Source organism: Nerophis lumbriciformis, linkage group LG13, assembly GCF_033978685.3.
Source record: "Nerophis lumbriciformis linkage group LG13, RoL_Nlum_v2.1, whole genome shotgun sequence".
Classification (NCBI taxonomy): Eukaryota; Metazoa; Chordata; class Actinopteri; order Syngnathiformes; family Syngnathidae; genus Nerophis; species Nerophis lumbriciformis.
In genome coordinates this window covers 40,665,469-40,692,341 of record NC_084560.2, presented here as the reverse complement: position 1 = coordinate 40,692,341, position 26,873 = coordinate 40,665,469, and the positions used below count along the sequence as shown (strand labels likewise).

Here is a 26,873-nt window from a genome sequence, read left to right as displayed (position 1 = left end):
TTTTGCAGTGAAACTTGCCAAGGGACATGTAAGCCTTTCTGTGTGGAGTTTGCCTGTTCTCCCCGTGACTGTGTGGGTTCCCTCCGGGTACTCCGGCTTCCTCCCACTTCCAAAGACATGCACCTGGGGATAGGTTGATTGGCAACACTAAATTGGCCCTAGTGTGTGAATGTGAATGTTGTCTGTCTATCTGTGTTGGCCCTGCGATGAGGTGGCGACTTGTCCAGGGTGTACCCCGCCTGCCGCCCGATTGTAGCTGAGATAGGCTCCAGCGATCCCAAAAGGGACAAGCGGTAGAAAATGGATGGATGCTTACTTCCTGAAAACTGAAGTGCCGCAGAGCCTGCTCATGCGCACAAGCGCCACCCAGCTCAAGAACATGAACATAGACTGTGCTTTGAAAATGTTCCTTCCGAGTAATTGGAGCCGATCGCTTCGTTTCACTTAATTTCAATCGCTTCTACTTTTCGGTGTGCGTTTAAGAACACAATGCTGTTGGAGGAGAACAATATTTGATGTTGCGGTTTCATTTTGAACGTGCAATTAGCGTCCGTCCGTCAGCTGCTGGGACTGAGAGTTCCTATGCAGCAGCCGATGTGTCGGGAACGTTGCCACAACTTGTTTGTAAAGTTGGATGATCACTTGTCTTTTCACTGCTAACTTTGTCAGTGTTCCAATAACATAAATACTAGCTCAAATGTTTTGTCATCATCGAATTAAACGCAGGCTGTGTTGTTGTGAGGCACAAAGATTGTGTGTTAGATGTGGGAGTTATCACTCCTGTTTATTTTTGTTGCTCAAACTGTTGCACTGAAGTACATGGTTGTTGAAGATCAAAGCTGGTTTATTAGAGTTTATTTTCATTAGCCAAACTGCTTTGTGTTTTATATTGATATCAAAAAGTAAACACCATGTTTTTTTACATTACTTGTGTTTTTTTCATTCCACAAAGTCATTATTTTAATAACCATTCATGTGACATAGCATTTTTTATGGTGTATGGTGGGGATGGTGCTCTGCTGACCTCGACTGCGGATGTTGTGGATCGGTGGAGGGAATACTTCGAAGATCTCCTCAATCCTACCAGCACGTCTTCCTATGAGGAAGCAGGGCCTGGGGAATCTGTGGTGGGCTCTCCTATTTCTGGGGCTGAGGTTGCCGAGGTTGTTAAAAAGCTCCTCGGTGGCAAGGCCCCGGGGGTGGATGAGATCCGCCCGGAGTTCCTTAAGGCTCTGGATGTTGTGGGGCTGTCTTGGTTGACAAGACTCTGCAACATCGCGTGGACATCGGGGGCGGTACCTCTGGATTGGCAGACCGGGGTGGTGGTTCCTCTCTTTAAGAAGGGGAACCGGAGGGTGTGTTCCAACTATCGTGGGATCACACTTCTCAGCCTTCCCGGTAAGGTCTATTCAGGTGTACTGGAGAGGAGGCTACGCCGGATAGTCGAACCTCGGATTCAGGAGGAACAGTGTGGTTTTCGTCCTGGTCGTGGAACTGTGGACCAGCTCTATACTCTCGGCAGGGTCCTTGAGGGTGCATGGGAGTTTGCCCAACCAGTCTACATGTACTTTGTGGACTTTGAGAAGGCATTCGACCGTGTACCCCGGGAAGTCCTGTGGGGAGTGCTCAGAGAGTATGGGGTAACGGACTGTCTGATTGTGGCAGTTCGCTCCCTGTATAATCAGTGCCAGAGCTTGGTCCGCATTGCCGGCAGTAAGTCGGACACGTTTCCAGTGAGAGTTGGACTCCGCCAAGGCTGCCCTTTGTCACCGATTCTGTTCATAACCTTTATGGACAGAATTTCTAGACGCAGTCAAGGCGTTGAGGGGATCTGGTTTGGTGGCTGCAGGATTAGGTCTCTGCTATTTGCAGATGATGTGGTCCTGATGGCTTCCTCTGGCCAAGATCTTCAGCTCTCGCTGGAACGCCTCGCAGCCGAGTGTGAAGCGACTGGGATGGGAATCAGCACCTCCAAGTCCGAGTCCATGGTTCTCTCCCGGAAAAGGGTGGAGTGCCATCTCCGGGTTGGGGAGGAGATCTTGCCCCAAGTGGAGGAGTTCAAGTACCTCGGAGTCTTGTTCACGAGTGAGGGAAGAGTGGATCGTGAGATCGACAGGCGGATCGGTGCGGCATCTTCAGTAATGCGGACGCTGTATCGATCCGTTGTGGTGAAGAAGGAGCTGAGCCGGAAGGCAAAGCTCTCGATTTACCGATCGATCTACGTTCCCATCCTCACCTATGGTCATGAGCTTTGGGTCATGACCGAAAGGACAAGATCACGGGTACAAGTGGCCGAAATGAGTTTCCTCCGCCGAGTGGCGGGGCTCTCCCTTAGAGATAGGGTGAGAAGCTCTGTCATTCGGGGGAGCTCAAAGTAAAGCCGCTGCTCCTCCACATGGAGAGGAGCCAGATGAGGTGGTTCGGGCATCTGGTCAGGATGCCACCCGAACGCCTCCCTAGGAAGGTGTTTCGGGCACGTCCGACCGGTAGGAGGCCACGGGGAAGACCCAGGACACGCTGGGAAGACTATCTCTCCCGACTGGCCTGGGAACGCCTCGGGATCCCCCGGGAGGAGCTGGACGAAGTGGCTGGGGAGAGGGAAGTCTGGGCTTCCCTGCTTAAGCTGCTGCCCCCGCGACCCGACCTCGGATAAGCGGAAGAAGATGGATGGATGGAATTAATACCTATACAACAAATTTCTGCTCAAACTCTCAATGGATCTGTCTCGATACAGCATGTACATATACCGCATTATTCGGAGTATAAGTCGCACCGGCCGAAAATGCATAATAAAGAAGGAAAATGTATTAGATAAAAGCCAACAGCAAGAATAGACATTTGAAAGGCAATTTAAAATAAATAAAGAATAGTGAACAACAGGCTGAATAAGTGTACGTTATATGAGGCATAAATAACCAACTGGTATGTTAACGTAACATATTATGGTAAGAGTCATTCAAATAACTATAACATATAGAACATGCTATACGTTTACTAAACAATCTGTGACTCCTAATCACTAAATCGCATGAAATCTTATACGTCTAGTCTCTTACGTGAATGAGATAAATAATATTATTTGATATTTATTTTACACTAATGTGTTAATAATTTCACACATAAGTCGCTCCTGAGTATAGAGGCCAAACTATGAAAAAAACTGCGACTTATAGTCCGAAAAATATGGTACTTACCAGGATAACATTTTAAAATCACACGCAGACACATCTGGAGTTGTCATGATCTGTGGTCTGGATTATGTTTTTGTTATTTTCTGTTTGTTTTGGACTCTTTTAGTTCCTGTTTGCGCTCCCTTGTTTGTTTACCGTATTTTTCGGACTATAAGTCGCTCCGGAGTATAAGTCGCACCGGCCAAAAATGCATAAAACAAAGAAGGAAAAAAACATTTATAAGTCGCACTGGAGTATAAGTCGCATTTTTTGGGGAAATGTATTTGATAAAAGCCAACAGCAAGAATAGACATTTGAAAGGCAATTTAAAATAAATAAAGAATAGTGAACAACAGGCTGAATAAGTGTACGTTATATGAGGCATAAATAACCAACTGGTATGTTAACGTAACATATTATGGTAAGAGTCATTCAAATAACTATAACATATAGAACATGCTATACGTTTACCAAACAATCTGTCACTCCTAATCACTAAATCCCATGAAATCTTATACGTCTAGTCTCTTACGTGAATGAGATAAATAATATTATAATGTGTTCATCATTTCACACATAAGTCGCTCCTGAGTATAGAGGCCAAACTATGAAAAAAACTGCGACTTATAGTCCGAAAAATACGGTACTTACCAGGATAACATTTTAAAATCACACGCAGACACATCTGGAGTTGTCATGATCTGTGGTCTGGATTATGTTTTTGTTATTTTCTGTTTGTTTTGGACTCTTTTAGTTCCTGTTTGCGCTCCCTTGTTTGTTTACCGTATTTTTCGGACTATAAGTCGCATTTTTTGGGGAAATGTATTAGATAAAAGCCAACACCAAGAATAGACATTTGAAAGGCAATTTGAAATAAATAAAGAATAGTGAAGAACAGGCTGAATAAGTGTACGTTATATGAGGCATAAATAACCAACTGGTATGTTAACGTAACATATTATGGTAAGAGTCATTCAAATAACTATAACATATAGAACATGCTATACGTTTACCAAACAATCTGTCACTCCTAATCGCTAAATCCCATGAAATCTTATACGTCTAGTCTCTTACGTGAATGAGATAAATATTATTATAATGTGTTAATCATTTCACACATAAGTCGCTCCTGAGTATAGAGGCCAAACTATGAAAAAAACTGCGACTTATAGTCCGAAAAATGTGGTACTTACCAGGATAACATTTTAAAATCACACGCAGACACATCTGGAGTTGTCATGATCTGTGGTCTGGATTATGTTTTTGTTATTTTCTGTTTGTTTTGGACTCTTTTAGTTCCTGTTTGCGCTCCCTTGTTTGTTTACCGCATTTTTCGGACTATAAGTCGCTCTGGAGTATAAGTCGCACCGGCCAAAAATGCATAAAACAAAGAAGGAAAAAAACATTTATAAGTCGCACTGGAGTATAAGTCGCATTTTTTGGGGAAATGTATTTGATAAAAGCCAACACCAAGAATAGACATTTGAAAGGCAATTCAAAATAAATAAAGAATAGTGAACAACAGGCTGAATAAGTGTACGTTATATGAGGCATAAATAACCAACTGGTATGTTAACGTAACATATTATGGTAAGAGTCATTCAAATAACTATAACATATAGAACATGCTATACGTTTACCAAACAATCTGTCACTCCTAATCGCTAAATCCCATGAAATCTTATACGTCTAGTCTCTTACGTAAATGAGCTAAATACTAATATTTGAAATTTTACGGTAATGTGTTAATAATTTCACACATAAGTCGCTCCTGAGTATAAGTCGCATCCCCGGCCAAACTATGAAAGAAACTGCGACTTATAGTCCGAAAAATATATGTAACTGTATGTCAGTGACGTGCAGTCACTAGAGGCAGGTGAGGCGGGGCCTAACCTGCCATCATGGAAAGAAAAAAATGTAAAAAGAAAAATTAAATTGTTATATGTATCCAGTGATTATACTATAAAGTTATTTTCCATTTAACTTCACCAGTTTTAGATTATTTTTATTCAAAATCGCTGAATTTTCACATTTGCCGTTCAAATACTGAGAAGAGACGGTGCGGTGAACAGCAGCCAGTTGAGGCACGTCACTCAGTGCCGCAACATGGATTCCGGACTCGGCTAACTGCTGGCCTGCTGTGCAGTGAGACTGTATTGCTATATGAATTATATTATACATTTCCATAGTTTAGTTAGCTGAGGTATATAATGTACAGTGTATTTTGTCAACAACTGTATGTTTGTAACGTATTTCTTGTGCTGAGCGATCATAAAACGGCTGCAAAAGACGCACTGGCTGAGGCTCGCCTCCTGCACCCTCGCCGTAGAATTGTTATATCAACTAAAGCCCACACTTAAACTTTCCACGTGCAAGATTGAATCTATTTAAAAAAAATGATTTCATAAGAAGCCAAAAAGTGCAAAAACAATAATGTTCGTATTGGAGGAGTTGTGAATGACTGCAGGGACACAACATTAGGTACACCTGCAGACTGCAGGTGTATCTAATTCACAACTCCTCCAACACGAACATTATTGTTTTTGCACTCTTTGGCTTCTTATTAAATAACTTTTGTAACCTATTTTCATGGGCTTTCCACTTTGTGATGTTAAGTTCCTGTTATGCGCTGTTATACACTATATGCCTTGAGCTCTTATTTTGAAGGCGCTAAGAGCGGAAGTGATGTCACGTTGCGGAGGTTTTTGAAAGAAGGTAAATAAAGTGGTCCTCGTGTAAACTGGAGCCTCCGTGTTTGTTATTTTGTAGTTTCATACAGTATAGGCGACATTTATAAACCCTCGGTTACACTTTTTTAAATAGATTCAATCTTGCACGTGGAAAGTTTAAGTGAGGGCTTTAGTTGCGGCGCATGGACTTAATTTCTAAGTAAAGGCAAGACCATAATAACGTTTTTTTTATTAAATGTGCTTTTTTGTGTGCTACAGTTTGTATGTGTAAAGTTAAGTTAAAGTAGCAATGATTGTCACACACACACTAGGTTTAATGAAATTTGTAGTCTGCATTTGACCCATCCCCTTGATCACCCCCTGGGAGGTGAGGGGAGCAGTGGGCAGCAGCGGCGCAGCGCCTGGGAATCATTTTTGGTGATTTAACCCCCAATTCCAACCCTTGATGCTGAGTGCCAAGCAGGGAAAAATGCTGGTATGAGCTTTTAAACATAACCCGTTAACTGCTGCCAATCAAATGGTGAATAAGATACTCTTTAGGGTTCATATGTTTGTAAATCTGACTGTGATGAAGTCAGTGCCTCACCAGCCATCAACCTCACCGCACGTCACTGCTGTATGTACATAACTTAAAAAATACCTTTCCTATGAAAATGTAAAAGTAGAGATAACGTGATCATGTAATAAAAAAGCTGATACTATTAATATTTGTTTTTAAATACCGGTATATAGATAACGTTTATCTTGAGCATTTTTATGAGATATTACAATATTTGATATGATGGTCGTTAACACCCCAACACTGTTTTACCAAACATAATGAACAATACTGATTAATGATCGTGATTTCAATATTGATGAAAATAATCTTAATTATTGCCCATAATCGTGCATGTGTAAGACTTGACCTCATACATGAACACTATTTTTATCTGTGGACAAAAAGTGCAGTTACGTCTTATGTCAATAAGGTGTCATCTTGCGAAATGTTCACAATTATTTATATTATTATTTTGTTTCTGCCATTTTGCTTTGTTTATAGTGCTTGTGTTGCTTTCATATGCACATTGAACTTTCTACTTGAGGTACTTACATGCATTTTGAATGTGTTTTGTTTTTTTTAAATAAAACTTGGTTGAAAGATTTCAGTATAAGTATTTTTTAAAAATTTTGAGCACATTTAGAATTACCGTGATAATGATAACCGTGATAATTTTGGTCACAATAACTGTGAAAATACATTTTCATACCGTGACATCCCTAGTCTCTAAACACGAGTACGGTTTACAATAACACCATAAATAGACGTTAGATTGGTTGCCAGTTGTTTTTAATAAAGAAAGAGTGATTAAATGGACTGTAGAAATCTCTAGAAAAACATTTAGAAAATAAAGAAAAACTATGTTATGTAAGAAAAACATATGTTAATACTATAATCAATAACAGATTTGTTTTAAATCTTTGTACACATTTTTCTGCCTTTTTAATGAAAATACATGCTCATTGACCACACCCCCATCATCACAAGTATCTTGTCAATCTAGGGGAAACTCTCCATGGTCCATATTTATCTGTTCTCAGCCGCACTATTACACTAAGACTGACAACCATCACCCGAGTGCCCCGGTGGTAAAACACATTTCCAGCCGAGCCAGCTTGGGTTGTCATGGCGACCCGTGGAGCTCGCTACAGGTGTTGTTGGGAGGGGCAAGGTCTATGTTTGCACTAAGAGCACTTTGGTACCTGAGGTGTGTTTGGACTTGAAAGGTTTCTTTGTAAATGCTGTTTCGGTTTACAGCATTGACCAGCGAACAACGCTTTTGTTTGGAATCTGCTAGGTTTTTGAACTAGACTGTGGTCTCACAAAAAAAAAAAAGGTTTTTAACATCTTTTTGCATGGTTTGTTCAAGGCTGGATGCATCACACAGTGGAGCAGCTGGGCGACAAAGGCACCAAGGACAGTTATGCCATTCAGTGTCTGCAGAAGTCTCTAGAGGCTGATCCAAACTCGGGCCAGTCCTGGTATTTCCTGGGCAGGTAGGATGACACAAAAGAATCTTAGTCTACCTGACAATGCATTTGCACACACGTGCCAAACCAACATGATTTGCCGAAGGGCCTTTGAACTAATCGGAACGCTGTTTTGTTCCTGTCCAAAAAGGCACAAGCCTGAAAAAGCTGACTTAAAGGTGCTGCAGGTGCTGCAGGAAGTGGATAGGAAACTGCCTAGAGGGCGCTGACGTTCGAACAAGCCACAATCATTGTAACCAGGGTTTCCGCGGGTCATTAATAATTAAAGGGATTTTGCAAAAAATAGGCCTTAAATGGCATTAAAAAGCATTAAATACGATGTCCAGAGGCTTTAAAAAATGCCATACAATTGTAGGCCTGGGCCAATAGTAGGGGTGTAACGGTACACAAAAATTTCGGTTCAGTACGTACCTCGGTTTAGAGGTCACAATTCGGTGCATTTTCGGTACAGTAAGAAAACAACAAAATATACATTTTTAGGTTATTTATTTACCAAATTTGCAAAATCTTCCACCAAAAATATTTTTCTTAGTGGAATATTTGATGTGAAGTAATGGGAACCTTACTTCATAATAACATTTATTTTGATTCAATATTATGTTTTGAGCTTTTTTTATTTCACTTTTGTTATGTTTTTGTTTATTTGAATAGTATTTTTAGAATGTGCCGTGGGCCTTTAAAATATTAGCTGTGGACCGCAAATGGCCTCCGAGGCACACTTTTGACACCCCTGCTATAGATAATAAAAAATTAAATGTGATAAATCTATGGATAAAAAGCAGAGCCTGGCGACGCATGCGCGTTTATGATAACTCTCTCTCTCTCTCTGTCTCTGCCCCTCCCTCACCAATGCTGCTGCGCGCACAATTTGTTTTGTTTTTAACCCCTTCTTAACCCTGAACGTACATTGAAAATACACGCAACCCTAACTCAAAATGCCGGGCATTTGAGGCATTTAAGAAACTCCGTCCTGACAGCTCCGCAAAAGAGGACATGTCCGGTGAAAAGAAGACGTATGGTCAGTCTGTCGTAGCCCGTTAGCTGCTAGCATGCCGTGTGTTGTGCCTCGGTGTGCATTGTTTACACAACGTGCGTTACGCTACTTAATATGTCCGTGTGGAAACTTGTTCGGTACACCTCCGAACCGAAACCCCCGTACCGAAAAGGTTCAATACAAATACACGTACCGTTACACCCCTAGCCAATAGTCAATAAGTCATTTAATTCAACGATTAATGCAGGCATGTGAAATGTCCGCGAAAACCCGCGTTTTTAAACATTGATTTTCGCGTCGAAATATCACTTGTGCAGTTTTTTAATGAAATATAAAAAGAATCTGATCCCCAACAAAATTTGTTGAAGGCTCCACTCAACTGCAGGTACTCGCTGTTCCTCTTGCTTTCACAGCGCATTGAGTTGCAGGACGGGGAGACAATCAGGGATACCGAAACAAGCTCGCAAGTTAGCATGATCTAGCTACCTTAATTGTTGCCTCCGTCGGCTCTCCAGAGCCACAACGTTGACGGTTTCCTACTTTGCTGCTAATCATATTTAGAACACTGTTAGTTCCTAACCAGTTGTAGTTCTAGAGTAGCCAGCGAGAAGGTATATTTATGACGTGACAGAGGTCACAACACCAGAAGTTTATTACCCGAGGGGGCGTGGCTAAAGGTTAGAGTTGCCAAATGGGAAACGTTTTCTGAGTTTTTTCCATGCATGTTATATCATTTTACATTACATTTTCAGTAATAATAATATTAGTAAATTATCTACTAAAACAGGGGTGTCAAACTCAAATACAGAGTGGGCCAAAATTTAAAACTGAACAAAGCCGCGGGCCAAGGTTGAACAAATTAACCTTTTAATAGGGACCCAAACAAGTTTTGCATTGAATATTGAACAAGCAAGGCTTATATAACTTTATAGTGACATGCAAAATCGAGTTTCAAATAATAATAATAATAATTAAAAAATATCAATGGCATATCAAATACAATTTAAATGAAAATTGAATGCCTCTTTTCTATTTGCAGCCTTCTGAAGTAAACATCAACATTAACTTTTTCCACAGGCTAATAAATTTAAAAATAAAATAATGAATAAACCAACCATTCAGGACTTTAAACTGCTCAGTTTGCAACACACTGATCTAAGCTGTTGTGCCCAAGCCAGATACCTGGCATCTTTTCTTGGATGCTAATTCATTAATGTCGGGGCTCAGGCTTTGAGCTGAGGCAGCCTTCATTATCGAACGAAGGTGTTCATCAGTCATTATATCTCGTAGTCCACCCGGACCACAGTCTGGGGGGCGTGCCTTAAAGGCACTGCCTTTAACGTTCTCTACGAGCTGTCGTCACGTCCGCTTTTCATCCATTCTAACAACACCGTAACACAACATAAACACAACAGAACAAATACCCAGAACTCTTTGCAGCACTAACTCTTCCAGGACGCTACAAAATACACCTCCCGCTACCACCAAACTCCGCCCCCCCACACACACCTTGTAGCGTCCTGGAAGAGTTAGTGCTGCAAAGGGTTCTGGGTATTTGTTCTGTTGTGTTTGTGTTGTGTTACGGTGCGGATGTTCTCCCGAAATGTGTTTGTCATTCTTGTTTGGTGTGGATTCACAGTGTGGCGTATATTTGTAACAGTGTTAAAGTTGTTTATACGGCCACCCTCATTGTAACTGTATCGCTGTTGATCAAGTATGCATTGGATTCACTTGTGTGTGCGTGCAGAAGCCGCACATATTATGTGACTGGGCCAGCACTCTTTGGACTGGATGAAAATCGGACGTGACGATTTTTGGGAGGGGCACTGAAATTTGGGAGTCTCCCGTTAGGGTTAGCAAGTATGAGATTTAGGTATGAGTGCGGTGTTACCGCGGTACCGCCGCTGTATATAATCGGCGGGCCAGCTCTAGTGTTAATTTGATATCGCCTCAAGGGCCAAGTTTGACACCCATATACTAAAAGAATATGTGCAACATTACATGAGACATGTAACGTTTTGTTGGTAGATGAGACTAAATCTAAAGGTAAAATATAGCGTAGAAATGCACCCAATTGCAGGAAATGTACCGTATATTCCGTACAATAGGGTGCACTGGATTATATCAACACCGATGCCGACGCCGTTGCATCCGCAAAGGTGAACATGCGCAAATTTGCAGGACTTATGCAAATCCCAAATACAGATCAGCGGGTACCATAAAGCCTTATCCCTCCAGCTATAGCCGCCCTTAACAGCAGGCCCGGCCGACCTGTCTGATAAGCCTGTAAATGTGTTGGTCATGTATGATGTCTTTTTGTTAGTTTTGTTTTGTGATGTGTAATGTCTATTGTTTAAATGTACAGCAGTGAAAATGAATTTCCCTTTATTTATATAGCACAGGGGTGCTCATTACGTCGATTGCGAGCTACCGGTCGATCTCGGAGGGTGAGTCAGTCGATCACCAGCCAGGCATTAAAAAAATAGTCCTAAAAATGAGCGATCATAAATCTTCACTATGACGTCACTTTCGTCACTTGATTGACATTCACGGCACCCGAGGGTCTTCTGAGATGACGCTGGCTGCTGCCAGCTCATTAAAATTACCGACAGGAAGGCGAGAAACACTTTATTTCAACAGACTCTGGCGCCGTACCTGTCGTCAAAACTCCAAAGACCGACTGCACAGTTGCACTAACAAAACAAGAGTCTCAGAAAGCTGGCGTGCACAAGCTAGCAAGCTACGGAGTTTGCCGACAATGTATTTCTTGTAAAGTGTATACAAAGGAGTACGGAAGCTGGACAAATAAGATGCCAAAAACCAACCACTTTCATGTGGTATTGGACAGAAAGGAGGATTTTTTTCTCCTCCATTCAAAAATGCGGACGTTTTTAGCACCACTGTCTGATTCCAATCAATGCAAGTCATCAGAATCAGGAAATACACCAACTTATATTCTTGTCTTCATGAAAGAAAGGAATCTATATGTGTTAAACATCCTTGTATTATCTTTAAACACCTTAACTTGTTAACAATATTAACTATATGTGTTAAACATGCTTGCATTATCTTTAAACACCTTTAACTTATCAACAATATTAACTATATGTGTTAAACATGCTTGTATTATCATTAAACACCTTTAACTTGTTAACAATATTAACTATATGTGTTAAACATGCTTGTATTATCTTTAAACACCTTTAATTTATTAATAATATTAACTATATGTATTAAACATGCTTGTATTATCATTAAACACCTTTAACTTATTAACAATATTAACTATATGTATTAAACATTCTTGTATTATCATTAAACACCTTTAATTTATTAACAATATTAATTATGTGTTAAACATGATTGCATTATCATTAAACACCTTTAATTTATTAACAATATTAACTATATGTGTTAAACATGCTTGCATTATCATTAAACACCTTTAACTTATTAACAAAAACATATATTTCATAAATAAGTAAATATAAATTATATATATGAATGAGGTAGATCCCCACGACTTGATCGATTGAAAAGTAGCTCGCCTGCAGAAAAAGTGTGAGCACCCCTGATATAGCACGTTTACAACAATTATGAAATTGGACCAAATGCTTTACTGGTTAAAAAGCATAGAGCAAAAAAACAAAACAAAGAACATAAACAATGAATGAGCTAAACAAGATAGTGCAAAAGCAATACGGTAAAAGGGTTCGAATAAAAAGTAAAATTGCAAGATAAAAATAAAGAAATAATAAAAGTGCGACAAATTGAAAAAAACAACAAAAGCGAAGGGGGGACTAGAAATGGTGGACTAGTGGGCGGGCTCAGCTCAGGTTAAAGGCCAGCGAGAAGAGGTAGGTCTTAAGAAGGGCTTTGAAGACCCCCAGGCTCTGGGCTGACCTAATGTGGAGGGGAAGGCTGTTCCAGAGCTTAGGGGCGGCAACGGAGAAGGCTCTGTCCCCTCTGGTCTTTAGCCTAGATCTGGGTACCGCCAACTGTCCCCTCTGGTCTTTAGCCTGGATCTGGGGACCGCCAACTGTCCCCTCTGGTCTTTAGCCTGGATCTGGGGACCGCCAACTGTCCCCTCTGGTCTTTAGCCTGGATCTGGGGACCGCCAACAGCAGTTGGTCAGCTGACCTTAGGGCTCTAGACGAGGTATGACGGTGCAGAAGCTCGGTCAGGTATTGTGGGGCCATTTAGGGATTTAAAAGTCATTTAAAATCAATGCGGTGACTGACAGGGAGCCAGTGGAGTGAGGCCAGGACTGGGGTGATGTGCTCGCGTTTTTTGGTGCTGGTGAGGAGACGGGCAGCCGCGTTTTGCACAAGCTGCAAACGGCGTAGTGATGCCTGATCAATGCCAGCGTACAGTGACTGTTGTTGTCTAGCTGGTGTGTGATAAAGGCGTGGATAGCAGTCTCCAGGTCGCTCTGGGATCTGGGAGAGATAGGCCTTGGTCCTTTGCTAGGGTTCTGAGATGGTAAAAGCTGGTACTAACCACTGAGCTGACCTGTTTGGTGAATTTAAAGGCACTATCGAAGATCACTCCGAGATTTCTCACGGAGGACCGGATGTTTTCACCCAGAGGACCTAGAGCACTGACAAACGAGACTGGAGATGTTTCGCCAAAGATGATGATCTCGGTCTTGCTCTCGTTAAAGTTGAGGAAGTTAGCACTCATCCATGCCTTGATGTCAAATGAAAGGATTTTAGTGCGCCTTATAGTCCGAAAAATACGGTAGTCTTCATTTTCAAAATGTTCTTTCGGAGCTTGTGTGGCAGAACTTTGTGCCGATTTTCCTCTTTTTTTATGTCAGTTTTCGTCATTTCTTTCTCAAAAGGTGCTCACATGCCTGTAAATGAAAATTAACTTGATAACTTTGCCTGCCCCTATAAATTGCTTTGTCTGTGTGTTTCTTTTCTTTGTCTCAGGCTTTCAAAGTGGATACAAGAGGTCTTACTCATCGCTCTCAGCACTTGAGCACGTTTAATTGAACATAGTGAAGCCTCTTGTCAATCATCCACAATTTTTGTTTCTGTAACTTACACACACAGATTACCTCGCTAGTCTCGACTCACTGGTGAAAAGCACTGCTAAGTAAAAAAAAGTTAGGAGAGAAAAAAAAAAAAGATTACAAAGCCAAATGTCCCTGTGTGGGAATATTTAATCTTCAAACTGAATAAGCAACATGAGCCCGAACTAGCAAGTACGCAGTAATGGCATATGCAGCAAAACAGACAACAAAACAATTAGGAGTGTGGGAAAAAATCGATTCGAATTCAAATCGCCATTGTCACGTTGTATCAGTATCGATTCTCATTTTTCAAAAAATCTATTTTATTTATTTATTTATTTTTATTTTTTTTAATTAATCAATCCAACAAAACAATACATAGCAATACCATAATAATGCAATCCAATTCCAAAACCAAACCGACCCAGCAACACTCAGAACAGCAATAAACAGAGCAATTGAGGGGAGACACAAACACAATCCAAAAGTAGTGAAACAAAAATGAATATTATCAACAACAGTATCAATATTAGTAACAATTTCAACATAGCAGTGATTAAAAATCCCTCATTGACATTATCATTAGACATTTATAAAAAATAAAAACAAATTTACAATAGTGTCACAGTGGCTTACACTTGCATCGCATCTCATAAGCTAGACAACACACTGTGTCCAATATTTTCACAAAGATAAAATAAGTCATATTTTTGGTTCATTTAATAGTTAAAACAAATTTACATTATTGCAATCAGTTGATAAAACATTGTCCTTTACAATTATAAAAGCTTTTTACTCTGCTTGCATGTCAGCAGACTGGGGTAGATCCTGCTGAAATCCTATGTATTGAATGAATAGAGAATTGTTTTGAATCGGAAAAATATCGTTTTTGAATCGAGAATCGCGTTGAATCGAAAAAAATTTGATTTATAATCGAATTGTGACCCCAAGAATCGATAATGAATCGAATCTTGGGACACCCAAAGATTTGCAGCCCTAAAAACAAACCTCCTGACCCAATTTTTCCAATTGGAGAAAAACTGCACTTTAAGATGTTCAATATTTATCAAAGTCCAATTTTTGTGAACAAATATTGAGATTCCATTTTATTTTTATGTTTATATACCTATTTAGTATAATTAAGTTATGGACCTTCCAATTACAATTGTAAAACAATACTTCAGTAATAAAAAATATTTTAAGTTTGAAAGGGTTACGTGCATTGTTATTATATATTATAATTACATCAGTGCTTAATTTAACTTTTCAACTATTGAACATTGCAGTTCATCCAAAATTTAATTTTTTTTTAGTTTATATTCTTAATAAATTTGCAAAATTTTAAAAAACAACTTCACAATGTTACGAGGTATTGTGTGTAGAATTTATTCAGTTTTGGAATTAGGCGGTAACATAACACTGTGAAGCACTGTATCAACCACATTTATTGGATTTAAAGCCTAACCGTAATAAAATTCTTCATGTAAACACGCCATTTGGAATATTCTGACCTGATCGCACACGTTCAGATCAAAATTTCATTCCGATCGAGACGCGTGGTTTATGCCAATAGTCATTTGAATTTTAGCGCATGAAATCACATTTTCCGAAATTCGGGTCAGAATTATCCTCACTTTGCATTTCTTTGATGTCAGCCACACTGTGGTGGTAGAGCGGGTACTAAATTGAGTAGTTTCAGAATGAAAGGAATGTCTTGCTGCTGTCTCCCCACATGTACAGAAGTAGCGTTATATACTGTTGAGTTTGTTGCTTTAAAAAAAGACTAGAAAAAACAAAAGTATGCTCTGGAGTGTCATGTGTCAATGTAACAATAAAAGAAAGGATCCAGGCGTCGTCTTAACAAGCTGTTTTATTCACGACATTACGGCTACTCCAAACGCTAACGCTAGCCTCAGACACATACACAGAATGTCGTAAGATAAAGACGCGCCGCAACCGTATCTAATCACAACATAAACAACACAGAACAGCTCCATTTCAAAAAGAGAGGTAAAACAAAAGTAGTGAACAAAAGGAAAACATCATAAATATCATGATTAACGTCGGACAAGCAGAAATGCACAAAGCTATGTTTGTTTACAGTGGAAGTCGACTGCGTCTTAAGGACCTGCAGTGAGTGAACTCTATGGCGTCACATTAGTGCCAAAAATCTGAGCGCATAAAAACTGTTATCGTGCGCTGATTCTCCACTTCGTGCGCGCTCTCGGTCTGTGCGCGCTCTGTGTACTCCTGGCATCTCTCCTCGCGCGTCATGTTTCTTTTTAGCTTAGACGGCCCCTTCTTTCTGATTGGCTCTGAGCATTTTTCATATGACCAATCATTCTCCAGCGTAGCAACGTTGTAGCCATCTTACCTCGGACATCTAGCCTCAATCATTCATTGATGTCAATGGTACATGTACTAATTAAATTACCATAACTTGCTCGATTTTCGACCAATTTACAAACGGTTTGCCTTGTTACAAATCTTATTACATGTAGATATGACATAGCATGCTGTACCTGTTAAAATTACCTCTTTCGCTTTAAAAAAAAAAGACTTAATTGTGCAACATAGTTGTGTAGGGTCAGTGTTAGTCAGTTCTCTGATTATTTTAAACTGTTTCAGAATACATTATTAAAAGCTATTTTTAACATTTTAAAAACAAAATTCAAAGATTATTTCATTAATTTTATGGCTGAATCAAAAGAAATTCCATAAATTAGAAAACAAATGTTCAAGAAGAAGTGAAAATATAAAATAATGTTATGGTTGGATGTTATTGCTGGTGGACCAGTTCTGGCTGAAAGATGTGATTATGGTGTTTGTTGTCTTATTATTTATTTGGGTCACATTTTGTATTACCCTGTATTGTGTTTACGTGGTATGAAATAACCTTCATCAGCGCGCAACAATATGTAAATCTTGATACATATTGACGATGACCCGCCCTGCTATACTTCTGATTGGCTCTGAGCATTTTTCAGCATTTTTCGCCTGACCAATCAGAAAGAAGGGGCCGTCTAAGCATACCCGCCCCCAAAGTGCCAAAAAGAAACATGACAGCGCGAGGAGAGATGCCAGAAGTACACAGAGCGCGCACCGACCGAGACGGCGCGCGCGCATAAAGGCACCGCGTGCGCGCAAAAAGGCACCACGCGCGCGCCAAAGGGTGTCGCGCGCATGCGCACGAAGTGGAGAATCAGCGCACGATAACAGTTTTTATGCACTCAGATTTTTGGCACTAATGTGACGCCATAGAGTTCACTCACTGCAGGTCCTTAAGACGCAGTCGACTTCCACTGTAAACAAACATAGCTTTGTGCATTTCTGCTTGTCCGACGTTAATCACGATATTTATTATGTTTTCCTTTTGTTCACTACTTTTGTTTTACCTCTCTTTTTGAAATGGAGCTGTTCTGTGTTGTTTATGTTGTGATTAGATACGGGTTGCGGCGCGTCTTTATCTTTTCTATCTATCGCAAAAGGGTGTCGCGCGCGCACGAAGTGGAGAATCAGCGCGCGATAACAGTTTTTATGCGCTCGGATTTTTGGCACTAATGTGACGCCATAGAACTCGTCCAAAAGATGGCGCCATAGCACTAATAATAACACACCATTCCGCTTGTTGGGTTATGCGCATGTCGAAGTAAAGTATTCCTATTTAAGGCGTGATGCATGAAAATGCACGTCATAATCCGATCCTTTTTTCATTTTCCATGTACACAGTAACATTCTTATAACATTATAAGGTTATCATTGTCAAATGCTTACAGTTTTGTCTATTGCATCCTTGCCAACCCTCCCGGATTTTCCGGGAGACTCCCGAAATTCAGCGCCTCTCCCGAAAACCTCCCGGGACAAATTTTCTCCCGAAAATCTCCCGAAATTCAGGCGGAGCTGGAGGCCACGCCCCCTCCAGCTCCATGCGGACCTGAGTGACGTGTTGACAGCCTGTTCACACGTCCGCTTTCCCGCTAATGATCGAGGGCGAGTTCTTGGTTTCTTATGTGGATTTATTGTTAGGCAGTTTCATTAACGTCCTCCCAGCGCGGTTACAACACACAACAACAGCAGTCAAGTTTTCGTCTGCCGTAAAGCAGTTCGTCTGCCGTAAACAGCAATGTTGTGACACTTTTAAACAGGACAATACTGCCATCTACTGAACATGCATATGTGACCCACCCATAATGTGTCACATTTTTGTGTTGATTTATTTATTTTATTTTGTGGTTTGAATTCGTTTTTGGAGCTGTCGTTCCACATTTATCAGTATTCACATTGGTCAGTAGGGGGCAGTAGGGCGTTTCTTCCCAATTGAATGCTATCACCTGCAGACCGGAAGTGTCTTGTCATTCTGATGAGCGCGACCAGTCTGTGAACAATTGAAACATCCTGTGTGCTTTTTCCTCCTGTATAACAGGTTAGTTTTGGTGAATCAACTCACTGAATAATATCCATGTGATCTTTATAAGTTTGAGTACACATTCTGATGGTGGAGCCTAACTCTAAAGTGTTTGTGAGTTGTAGTTTGTATTTGTGAATGAATCCAGTGCACAGCTGCAGTAATCAATACGAAAAAGCGACGTGAGTACGCAATGTTTATGTAGGAACTTCTGATCCTAATTCAGACTCCCAAATTAGAGCTCCCGTTTTATTATTGATTTTATAATGTATATTTGTATAATGTGTGTGTTCTGAAATAGTGACAGAGAATAGAACAAGGATGGACAATTCAACCCTTAACTCAACAATGAGTAGATGAGTGTTATGTGTGTGTGTATATATGTGTAAATAAATGAACACTGAAATTCAAGTATTTATTTTATTTATTTATATATATACATATATATATATATATATATACATATATACATATATATATATATATATATATATATATATATATATATATATAGCTAGAATTCACTGAAAGTCAAGTATTTCTTATATATATATATATCTTAACCACGGCCCCCGCCCCACCCCCGATCACGCCCCCCACCTCCCGAAATCGGAGGTCTCAAGGTTGGCAAGTATGGTCTATTCTGTAAATACAACTGTATGCTTTTGACTAATGATAATAATAACGATATGCCGTAACACAAGGGCATTCAATTTATTTAAAGTTATATAAAAAAAAATAAGGCTCTTAATTAAATTTGCTGATACCTGCAGAAACGGTAACATAGATTTTTTTATTTCTTAAATAGTCTGCAACAATAAATTTGAATTTATTGGTAACATTTCTAAATTGGCCCTAGTGTGTGGATGTGAGTGTGAATGTTGTCTGTCTATCTGTGTTGGCCCTGCGATGAGGTGGCGACTTGTCCAGGGTGTACCCCGCCTTCCGCCCGATTGTAGCTGAGATAGGCTCCAGCGCCCCCCGCGACCCCAAAGGGAATAAGCGGTAGAAAATGGATGGATGGATGGATTTATTTTTCGCCCAGGCCTATTTACTATGTTTGTAAGTGAACTCATTGTTCAAGACATAACTCGCCATTGTCTGCTGGTCTTCCAGGTGCTACTCCAGTATTGGGAATGTGCAAGATGCCTTCATCTCCTATCGTCAATCCATCGATAAGTCAGAGGCCAGCGCTGACACTTGGTGCTCCATAGGGTGAGGAAGAAGCTGGGAATTAAATGGTTGAAAAAAAATGTTAATTGTCATTCAACAGTTTTGTATTTGCATTAACTTATTTTTTTGCTGAGGTAGTAAATGTTTAAATTATCCGCGTCTTCAGGGTGCTCTACCAGCAGCAAAACCAGCCTATGGACGCGCTGCAGGCCTACATCTGCGCCGTGCAACTGGACCACAACCACAGCGCCGCCTGGATGGATCTGGGCACGCTGTACGAGAGCTGCGGGCAGCCGCACGACGCCATCAAGTGCTATATCAACGCCACGCGCAGCAAGGCCTGCGTCAACACCGCCGCGCTCATGCAGCGCATCAAGCTGCTGCAGGTAGGCTTGATTGACAACGTGATGCGGCGGCGCCAAGCTATTTAGTGTTATGAAATGCCAAAGCAATCAGCTTTTGCTCTTTTTGTCATTTTCATATCTTATCACCCAGATATGAATTTATTTTATTTCACTCTCATTTTCTGTAATGACCAAACATACCTTCATTGCATACATTTGTGATATGTTCTGTACCTTGAAGCTTACAGGTAGCCGAGCCCTTCCCTCTCTTTATGTGGTCTTGTTGGTTCAGCACCTAAATAAGTGTGTGTGTCTTGCACGATCTCTCCTAGGCTCAGTTGTGTAACCTACAGCCAGGTAGTCTGCAGAATAAGAGTAAAATGCTTCCTAGTATTGAGGAGGCGTGGAGCCTACCCATCCCTGCCGAGCTCACGTCCAGGCAGGGGGCCCTGAACGCTGCACAGGCACAGCAGGTGAGAGATCCAGCTCCTACTCAGAGACAGCCGCCAAAACCGTTCTAGTAGTCAACTTTGCTTCTTGGTCGCCATGGAGGTTAAAACCTAAACAAATGGAGGCGATGTCTGCCGGGACAGCCTCTTGTCGTGCAGATATTGAGCATTTTTTCCAAAGTGAGATTTGGCAATCCGATAATTACAAACCCCGTTTCCATATGAGTTGGGAAATTGTGTTAGATGTAAATACAAACAGAATACAATGATTTGCAAATAATTTTCAACCCATATTGAGTTGAATATGCTACAAAGACAACATATTAGATGTTCAAACTGATAAACTTTTTTTTTTTTGCAAATAATCATTAATTTTAGAATTAGATACCAGCAACACGTGTCAAAGAAGTTGGGAAAGGTGGCAATAAATACTGATAAAGTTGAGGAATGCTCATCAAACACTTACCGTATTTGGAACATCCCACAGGTGAACAGGCAAATTGGGAACAGGTGGGTGCCATGATTGGGTATAAAAGTAGATTCCATGAAATGCTCAGTCATTCACAAACAAGGACGGGGCGAGGGTCACCACTTTGTCAACAAATACGTGAGCAAATTGTTGAACAGTTTAAGAAAAACCTTTCTCAACCAGCTATTGCAAGGAATTTAGGGATTTCACCATCTACGGTCAGTATGATCATCAAAGGGTTCAGAGAATCTGGAGAAATCACTGCACGTAAGCAGCTAAGCCCGTGACCTTGGATCCCTCAGGCTGTACTGCATCAACAAGCGACATCAGTGTGTAAAGGATATCACCACATGGGCTCAGGAACACTTCAGAAACCCACTGTCAGTAACTGCAGTTGGTCGCTACGTCTGTAAGTGCAAGTTAAAACTCTCCTATGCAAGGCGAAAACCGTTTATCAACAACACCCAGAAACGGCGTCCGCTTCGCTGGGCCTGAGCTCATCTAAGATGAACTGATACAAAGTGGAAAAGTGTTCTGTGGTCTGACGAGTCCACATTTCAAATTGTTTTTGGAAACTGCGGACGTCGTGTCCTCCGGACCAAAGAGGAAAAGAACCATCCGGATTGTTATAGGCGCAAAGTTGAAAAGCCAGCATGTGTGATGGTATGGGGGTGTATTAGTGCCCAAGACTTGGGTAACTTACACATCTGTGAAGGCGCCATTAATGCTGAAAGGTACATACAGGTTTTGGAGCAACATATGTTGCCATCCAAGCAACGTTATCATGGACGCCCCTGCTTATTTCAGCAAGACAATGCCAAGCCACGTGTTACATCAACGTGGCTTCATAGTAAAAGAGTGCGGGTACTAGACTGGCCTGCCTGTAGTCCAGACCTGTCTCCCATTGAAAATGTGTGGCGCATTATGAAGCCTAAAATAGCACAATGGAGACCCCCGGACTGTTGAACAACTTAAGCTGTACATCAGGCAAGAATGGGAAAGAATTCCACCTGAGAAGCTTAAAAAATGTGTCTCCTCAGTTCCCAAACATTTACTGAGTGTTGTTAAAAGGAAAGGCCATGTAACACAGCGGTGAACATGCCCTTTCCCAACTACTTTGGCACGTGTTGCAGTCATGAAATTCTAAGTTAATTATTTGCAAAAAATAAATAAAGTTTATGAGTTTGAACATCAAATATGTTGTCTTTGTAGTGCATTCAATTGAATATGGGTTGAAAAGGATTTGCAAATCATTGTATTCCGTTTATATTTACATCCAACACAATTCCCCAACTCATATGGAAACGGGGTTTGTACTTTACTCTCCAGTGTCAAATGTGACAGTCCTGCCCCAGATGTCGATATTGCCAGGCAGCGTCTGTCACACATCTGTGATACTCAATGCTAGATAAAACTGGTTTCATAATAACAGCGTTACTTTTACCAGCGACGAGTAATCTAATTATTTTTACGTACGTTACGATGCCGTTATATATATGTAACATGGCATGCTATTTTTGATGTGGTTGAATGCCAACAAGACAGCATCAAAAGCACAGCAAGCTCAATGCAGGAATGATTTTTTTACTAAAGCAAGCGACAACCAGCACCAAACTAAAATGAATTTGATATTAAATAGGAAGAGGCAACATCACACAGCAAACATGTAGGCTAAGTATACACGCACACACATCCACGCACTCCTACTACTACAAGGGAATAATGACCAACAAATAAATGATTGGAGTGACAGGCTTGCAATACTACTATACCCCGTTTGTGGACACAAGACAGCCATCGGAGCATATTCAATATCTTTATTAACGAACACAATCCTGTGAAAAGATTCAACAGAGCTGCCGTTGCTACGCTAAAAAACACAGTTTAACTAACATTTCTCTCAATTGCATATGCAAGATATTTGAAGTTTTTTTTTTTTTTTAAGTATTAGTTAATTACTTTCCCTAGTAATTATTTACTGAAGAGTAATTCATACTTGCCAACCCTCCCGAATTTTCCGGGAGACTCCCGAAATTCAGCGCCTCTCCCGAAAACCTCCCGGGACAAATATTCTCCCGAAAATCTCCCGATTTTCAGCCGTAGCTGGAGGCCACGCCCCCTCCAGCTCCATGCGGACCTGAGTGAGGACAGCCTTTTTTCACGACGGTAGGACAACACGGTGACAAGAACTAAATCATCCAGATTAGAGATACATTGTGTTATTATGTTTATCTTACCTAAAAATAAATATATTTATTAATTTTAAAAAAATAACCTAAATACATTTTTACTATATTTTGCTAAAAACATCAAAATTAATTGTATTTTTATTTGTATTTTTTCTGACTCCTTATTACATCCAGCCATAGAATTATACATTAAGATAAACATATTTGAAATAATTAATTTTAAATGATCATAATAATTCATTTAAAATGACCATATTTAATTATTAAAATAATTGCTTGTTTATCAACAACTTTAGCATTTTATTCATTACATTTTGAAGCTCTCAGAAGCCAAGTTATATTATATTCCTTGATATTTATTTATGCAAGTTTGAAGTATCAATTATCTAAACACAGTTTTGTTTGCATATTTTCAGGATGTAGATATATATGTATATATATATATGTATATATATATATATATATATATATATATACAGGTAAAAGCCAGTAAATTAGAATATTTTGAAAAATTTGATTTATTTCAGTAATTGCATTCAAAAGGTGTAACTTGTACATTTTATTTATTCATTGCACACAGACTGATGCATTCAAATGTTTATTTCATTTAATTTTGATGATTTGAAGTGGCAACAAATGAAAATCCAAAATTCCGTGTGTCACAAAATTAGAATATTACTTAAGGCTAATTCCAAAAAGGGATTTTTAGAAATGTTTTCCAACTGAAAAGTATGAAAATGAAAAATATGAGCATGTACAATACTCAATACTTGGTTGGAGCTCCTTTTGCCTCAATTACTGCGTTAATGCGGCGTGGCATGGAGTCGATGGTTTGGGTTGGTTTGGTTTGCATTTCCTTTGGAAATCGAGGTCCCAGAGTCTGGAGGAAGACAGGAGAGGCACAGGATCCACGTTGCCTGAAGTCTAGTGTAAAGTTTCCACCATCAGTGATGGTTTGGGGTGCCATGTCATCTGCTGGTGTCGGTCCACTCTGTTTCCTGAGATCCAGGGTCAACGCAGCCGTCTACCAGCAAGTTTTAGAGCACTTCATGCTTCCTGCTGCTGACCTGCTCTATGGAGATGGAGATTTCAAGTTCCAACAGGACTTGGCGCCTGCACACAGCGCAAAATCTACCCGTGCCTGGTTTACGGACCATGGTATTTCTGTTCTAAATTGGCCCGCCAACTCCCCTGACCTTAGCCCCATAGAAAATCTGTGGGGTATTGTGAAAAGGAAGATGCAGAATGCCAGACCCAAAAACGCAGAAGAGTTGAAGGCCACTATCAGAGCAACCTGGGCTCTCATAACACCTGAGCAGTGCCAGAAACTCATCGACTCCATGCCACGCCGCATTAACGCAGTAATTGAGGCAAAAGGAGCTCCAACCAAGTATTGAGTATTGTACATGCTCATATTTTTCATTTTCATACTTTTCAGTTGGCCAACATTTCTAAAAATCCCTTTTTTGTATTAGCCTTAAGTAATATTCTAATTTTGTGACACACGGAATTTTGGATTTTCATTTGTTGCCACTTCAAATCATCAAAATTAAATGAAATAAACATTTGAATGCATTAGTCTGTGTGCAATGAATAAATATAATGTACAAGTTACACCTTTTGTATGCAATTACTGAAATAAATCAAGTTTTTCAAAATATTCTAATTTACTGGCTTTTACCTGTGTGTGTGTGTGTGTGTGTGTGTGTGTATATATGTATATATATATGTATATATATATATGTATATATATATATATACATATGTGTATATATATATATGTATATATATGTATATATATATATATATATATATATATATATATATGTATATATATATATATACATATGTGTATATATATATATATATATATATATATATATATATATATATATATATATATATATATATGTATGAAATACTTGACTTGGTGAATTCTAGCTGTCAATATACTCCTCCCCTCTTAACCACGCCCTCAACCACGCCCTGCCCCACCCCCGACCACGCCCCCACCCCCCACCTCCTGAAATCGGAGGTCTCAAGGTTGGCAAGTATGGAGTAATTGCAATTGAATATAAGTTGAAATCATTGTATTCTGTTTTTATTTACCCTTTACACAACGTGCCAACTTCACTGGTGTTGGGTTTGTATATAAAACATTGATGTAGGGTTTTGAAGTTGTCTGAGAGGGCTTTGAAGGCTACAACGGTGACTCCAATTAGCCCCAGCTTCCAAATGTTTTTTTATCATCTTTAAAAATCCTAATTTAAAACAAAATACATTTGTGTTCTTGCCTTTCATAATGATTGTGGAAAATAAAGCGCAGTTCCCCTTTAAGGTTAGCTTAGCTTGGCCAGGCTTTTAGCAGAACATTATAACCATATCTGTTGTTAGCGCTCTCAATAAAGCCCAATAGCAGCAACTGAATCAAATATAGTCAAGGTCATGTTTTTAATGCAAAATAATTTATTTATTGATTATTCAGCGCTGACTGATTTAAACCGCATTAGCAGAGACTCGGCTCACTGCATGTCTCCACACTGATGCAACGCTATTGTTGCATTATTCCACCAAATAAATCACAGCATGAATGCTCTGATTCAGACCTTAATCCACAATTAAGGTGTATAAGCAAGCTGTATTGCAATCAGAGTTGTCATACATTCTTTATTTGGAAGCATGACTTTTTTCTTTAAAAAAAAGACTTCACTGGTCATTTTGAGTCGTCGTGGTTGGAGGGCTTTCCCCCCCCCCTCCCTGTTCACCGAAGTGCAGATGGCCGTCATCACAAGCTGTTTCTCTGCTGGATTTTGTAGGCCTGTAAGGGGGAGGGAGCCCAAAGCACCAGCAATCACGGCAACCTACAGGCCAGCCCTGCCAAGAAGAAACGCACTGCCAGCCCAGCTAAAGTAACGCCAAGAGCCAAACATGCCGATCACTGCACGCTTTAATCACACTGTGCGTTAAATAATGAGCTGTATTTTTTTTCCCCTTTTGGACTGGTTGTGTGCAGAGTGGCGCCGATTTGTGTGCTGACAGTGCCAATCAGCAGCCGGTCCCAAGCTGGTATCTTACACCACAGAAGCTTCAGGTAGGAAATATTTTTTATTTTAACCCCCTGAACTACCGTAATTTTCGGAGTATAAGTCGCACCGGCCGAAAATGCATAATAAAGAAGGAACAAAAACATATATAAGTCGCACTGGAGTATAAGTCGCATTTTTTGGGTGCAATTTATTTGATAAAACCCAACAGCAAGAATAGACATTTGAAAGGCAATTTAAAATAAATAAAGAATAGTGAACAACAGGCTGAATACCGTATTTTTCCGAGTATAAGTCGCACCGGCCGAAAATGTATAATAAAGAAGGAAAAAAACATGAGGTCGCACTGGAGTATAAGTCGCATTTTTTGGGGAAATGTATTTGATAAAAGCCAACACCAAGAATAGACATTTGAAAGGCAATTCAAAATAAAGAATAGTGAACAACAGGCTGAATACCGTATTTTTCAGAGTATAAGTCGCTCCGGAGTATAAGTCGCACCGGCCGAAAATGCATAATAAAGAAGGAACAAAAACATATATAAGTCGCACTGGAGTATAAGTTGCATTTTTTGGGGGAAATGTATTTGATAAAATCCAACACCAAGAATAGACATTTGAAAGGCAATTTAAAATAAATAAAGAATAGTGAACAACAGGCTGAATACCGTATTTTTCCGAGTATAAGTCGCTCCAGAGTATGAGTCGCACCGGCCGAAAATGCATAATAAAGAAGGAACAAAAACATATATAAGTCGCACTGGAGTATAAGTCGCATTTTTTGGGTGCAATTTATTTGATAAAAGCCAACAGCAAGAATAGACATTTGAAAGGCAATTTAAAATAAATAAAGAATAGTGAACAACAGGCTGAATACCGTATTTTTCCGAGTATAAGTC

The 26,873-nt window shown here is 39.9% G+C and overlaps 1 protein-coding gene across 5 annotated transcripts in view; it reads left to right on the top strand.

Moving 5' to 3' along the window:
* The window catches only part of kdm6a (lysine (K)-specific demethylase 6A), a 172,547-nt gene that overhangs the window by 105,732 nt on the left and 39,942 nt on the right, over positions 1–26,873 (top strand). For 4 of the 5 annotated variants that reach the window (XM_061970770.2, XM_061970771.2, XM_072914533.1 and 1 more), the window contains 6 exons: positions 7,771–7,897; positions 19,424–19,522; positions 19,647–19,866; positions 20,157–20,297; positions 25,748–25,840; positions 25,945–26,022. In XM_061970770.2, coding sequence (XP_061826754.2) covers positions 7,771–7,897; positions 19,424–19,522; positions 19,647–19,866; positions 20,157–20,297; positions 25,748–25,840; positions 25,945–26,022 — 758 coding nt within the window. The remainder of the gene's footprint in view (positions 1–7,770; positions 7,898–19,423; positions 19,523–19,646; positions 19,867–20,156; positions 20,298–25,747; positions 25,841–25,944; positions 26,023–26,873) is intronic. The other variant, XM_061970772.2, reaches the window with a different exon arrangement.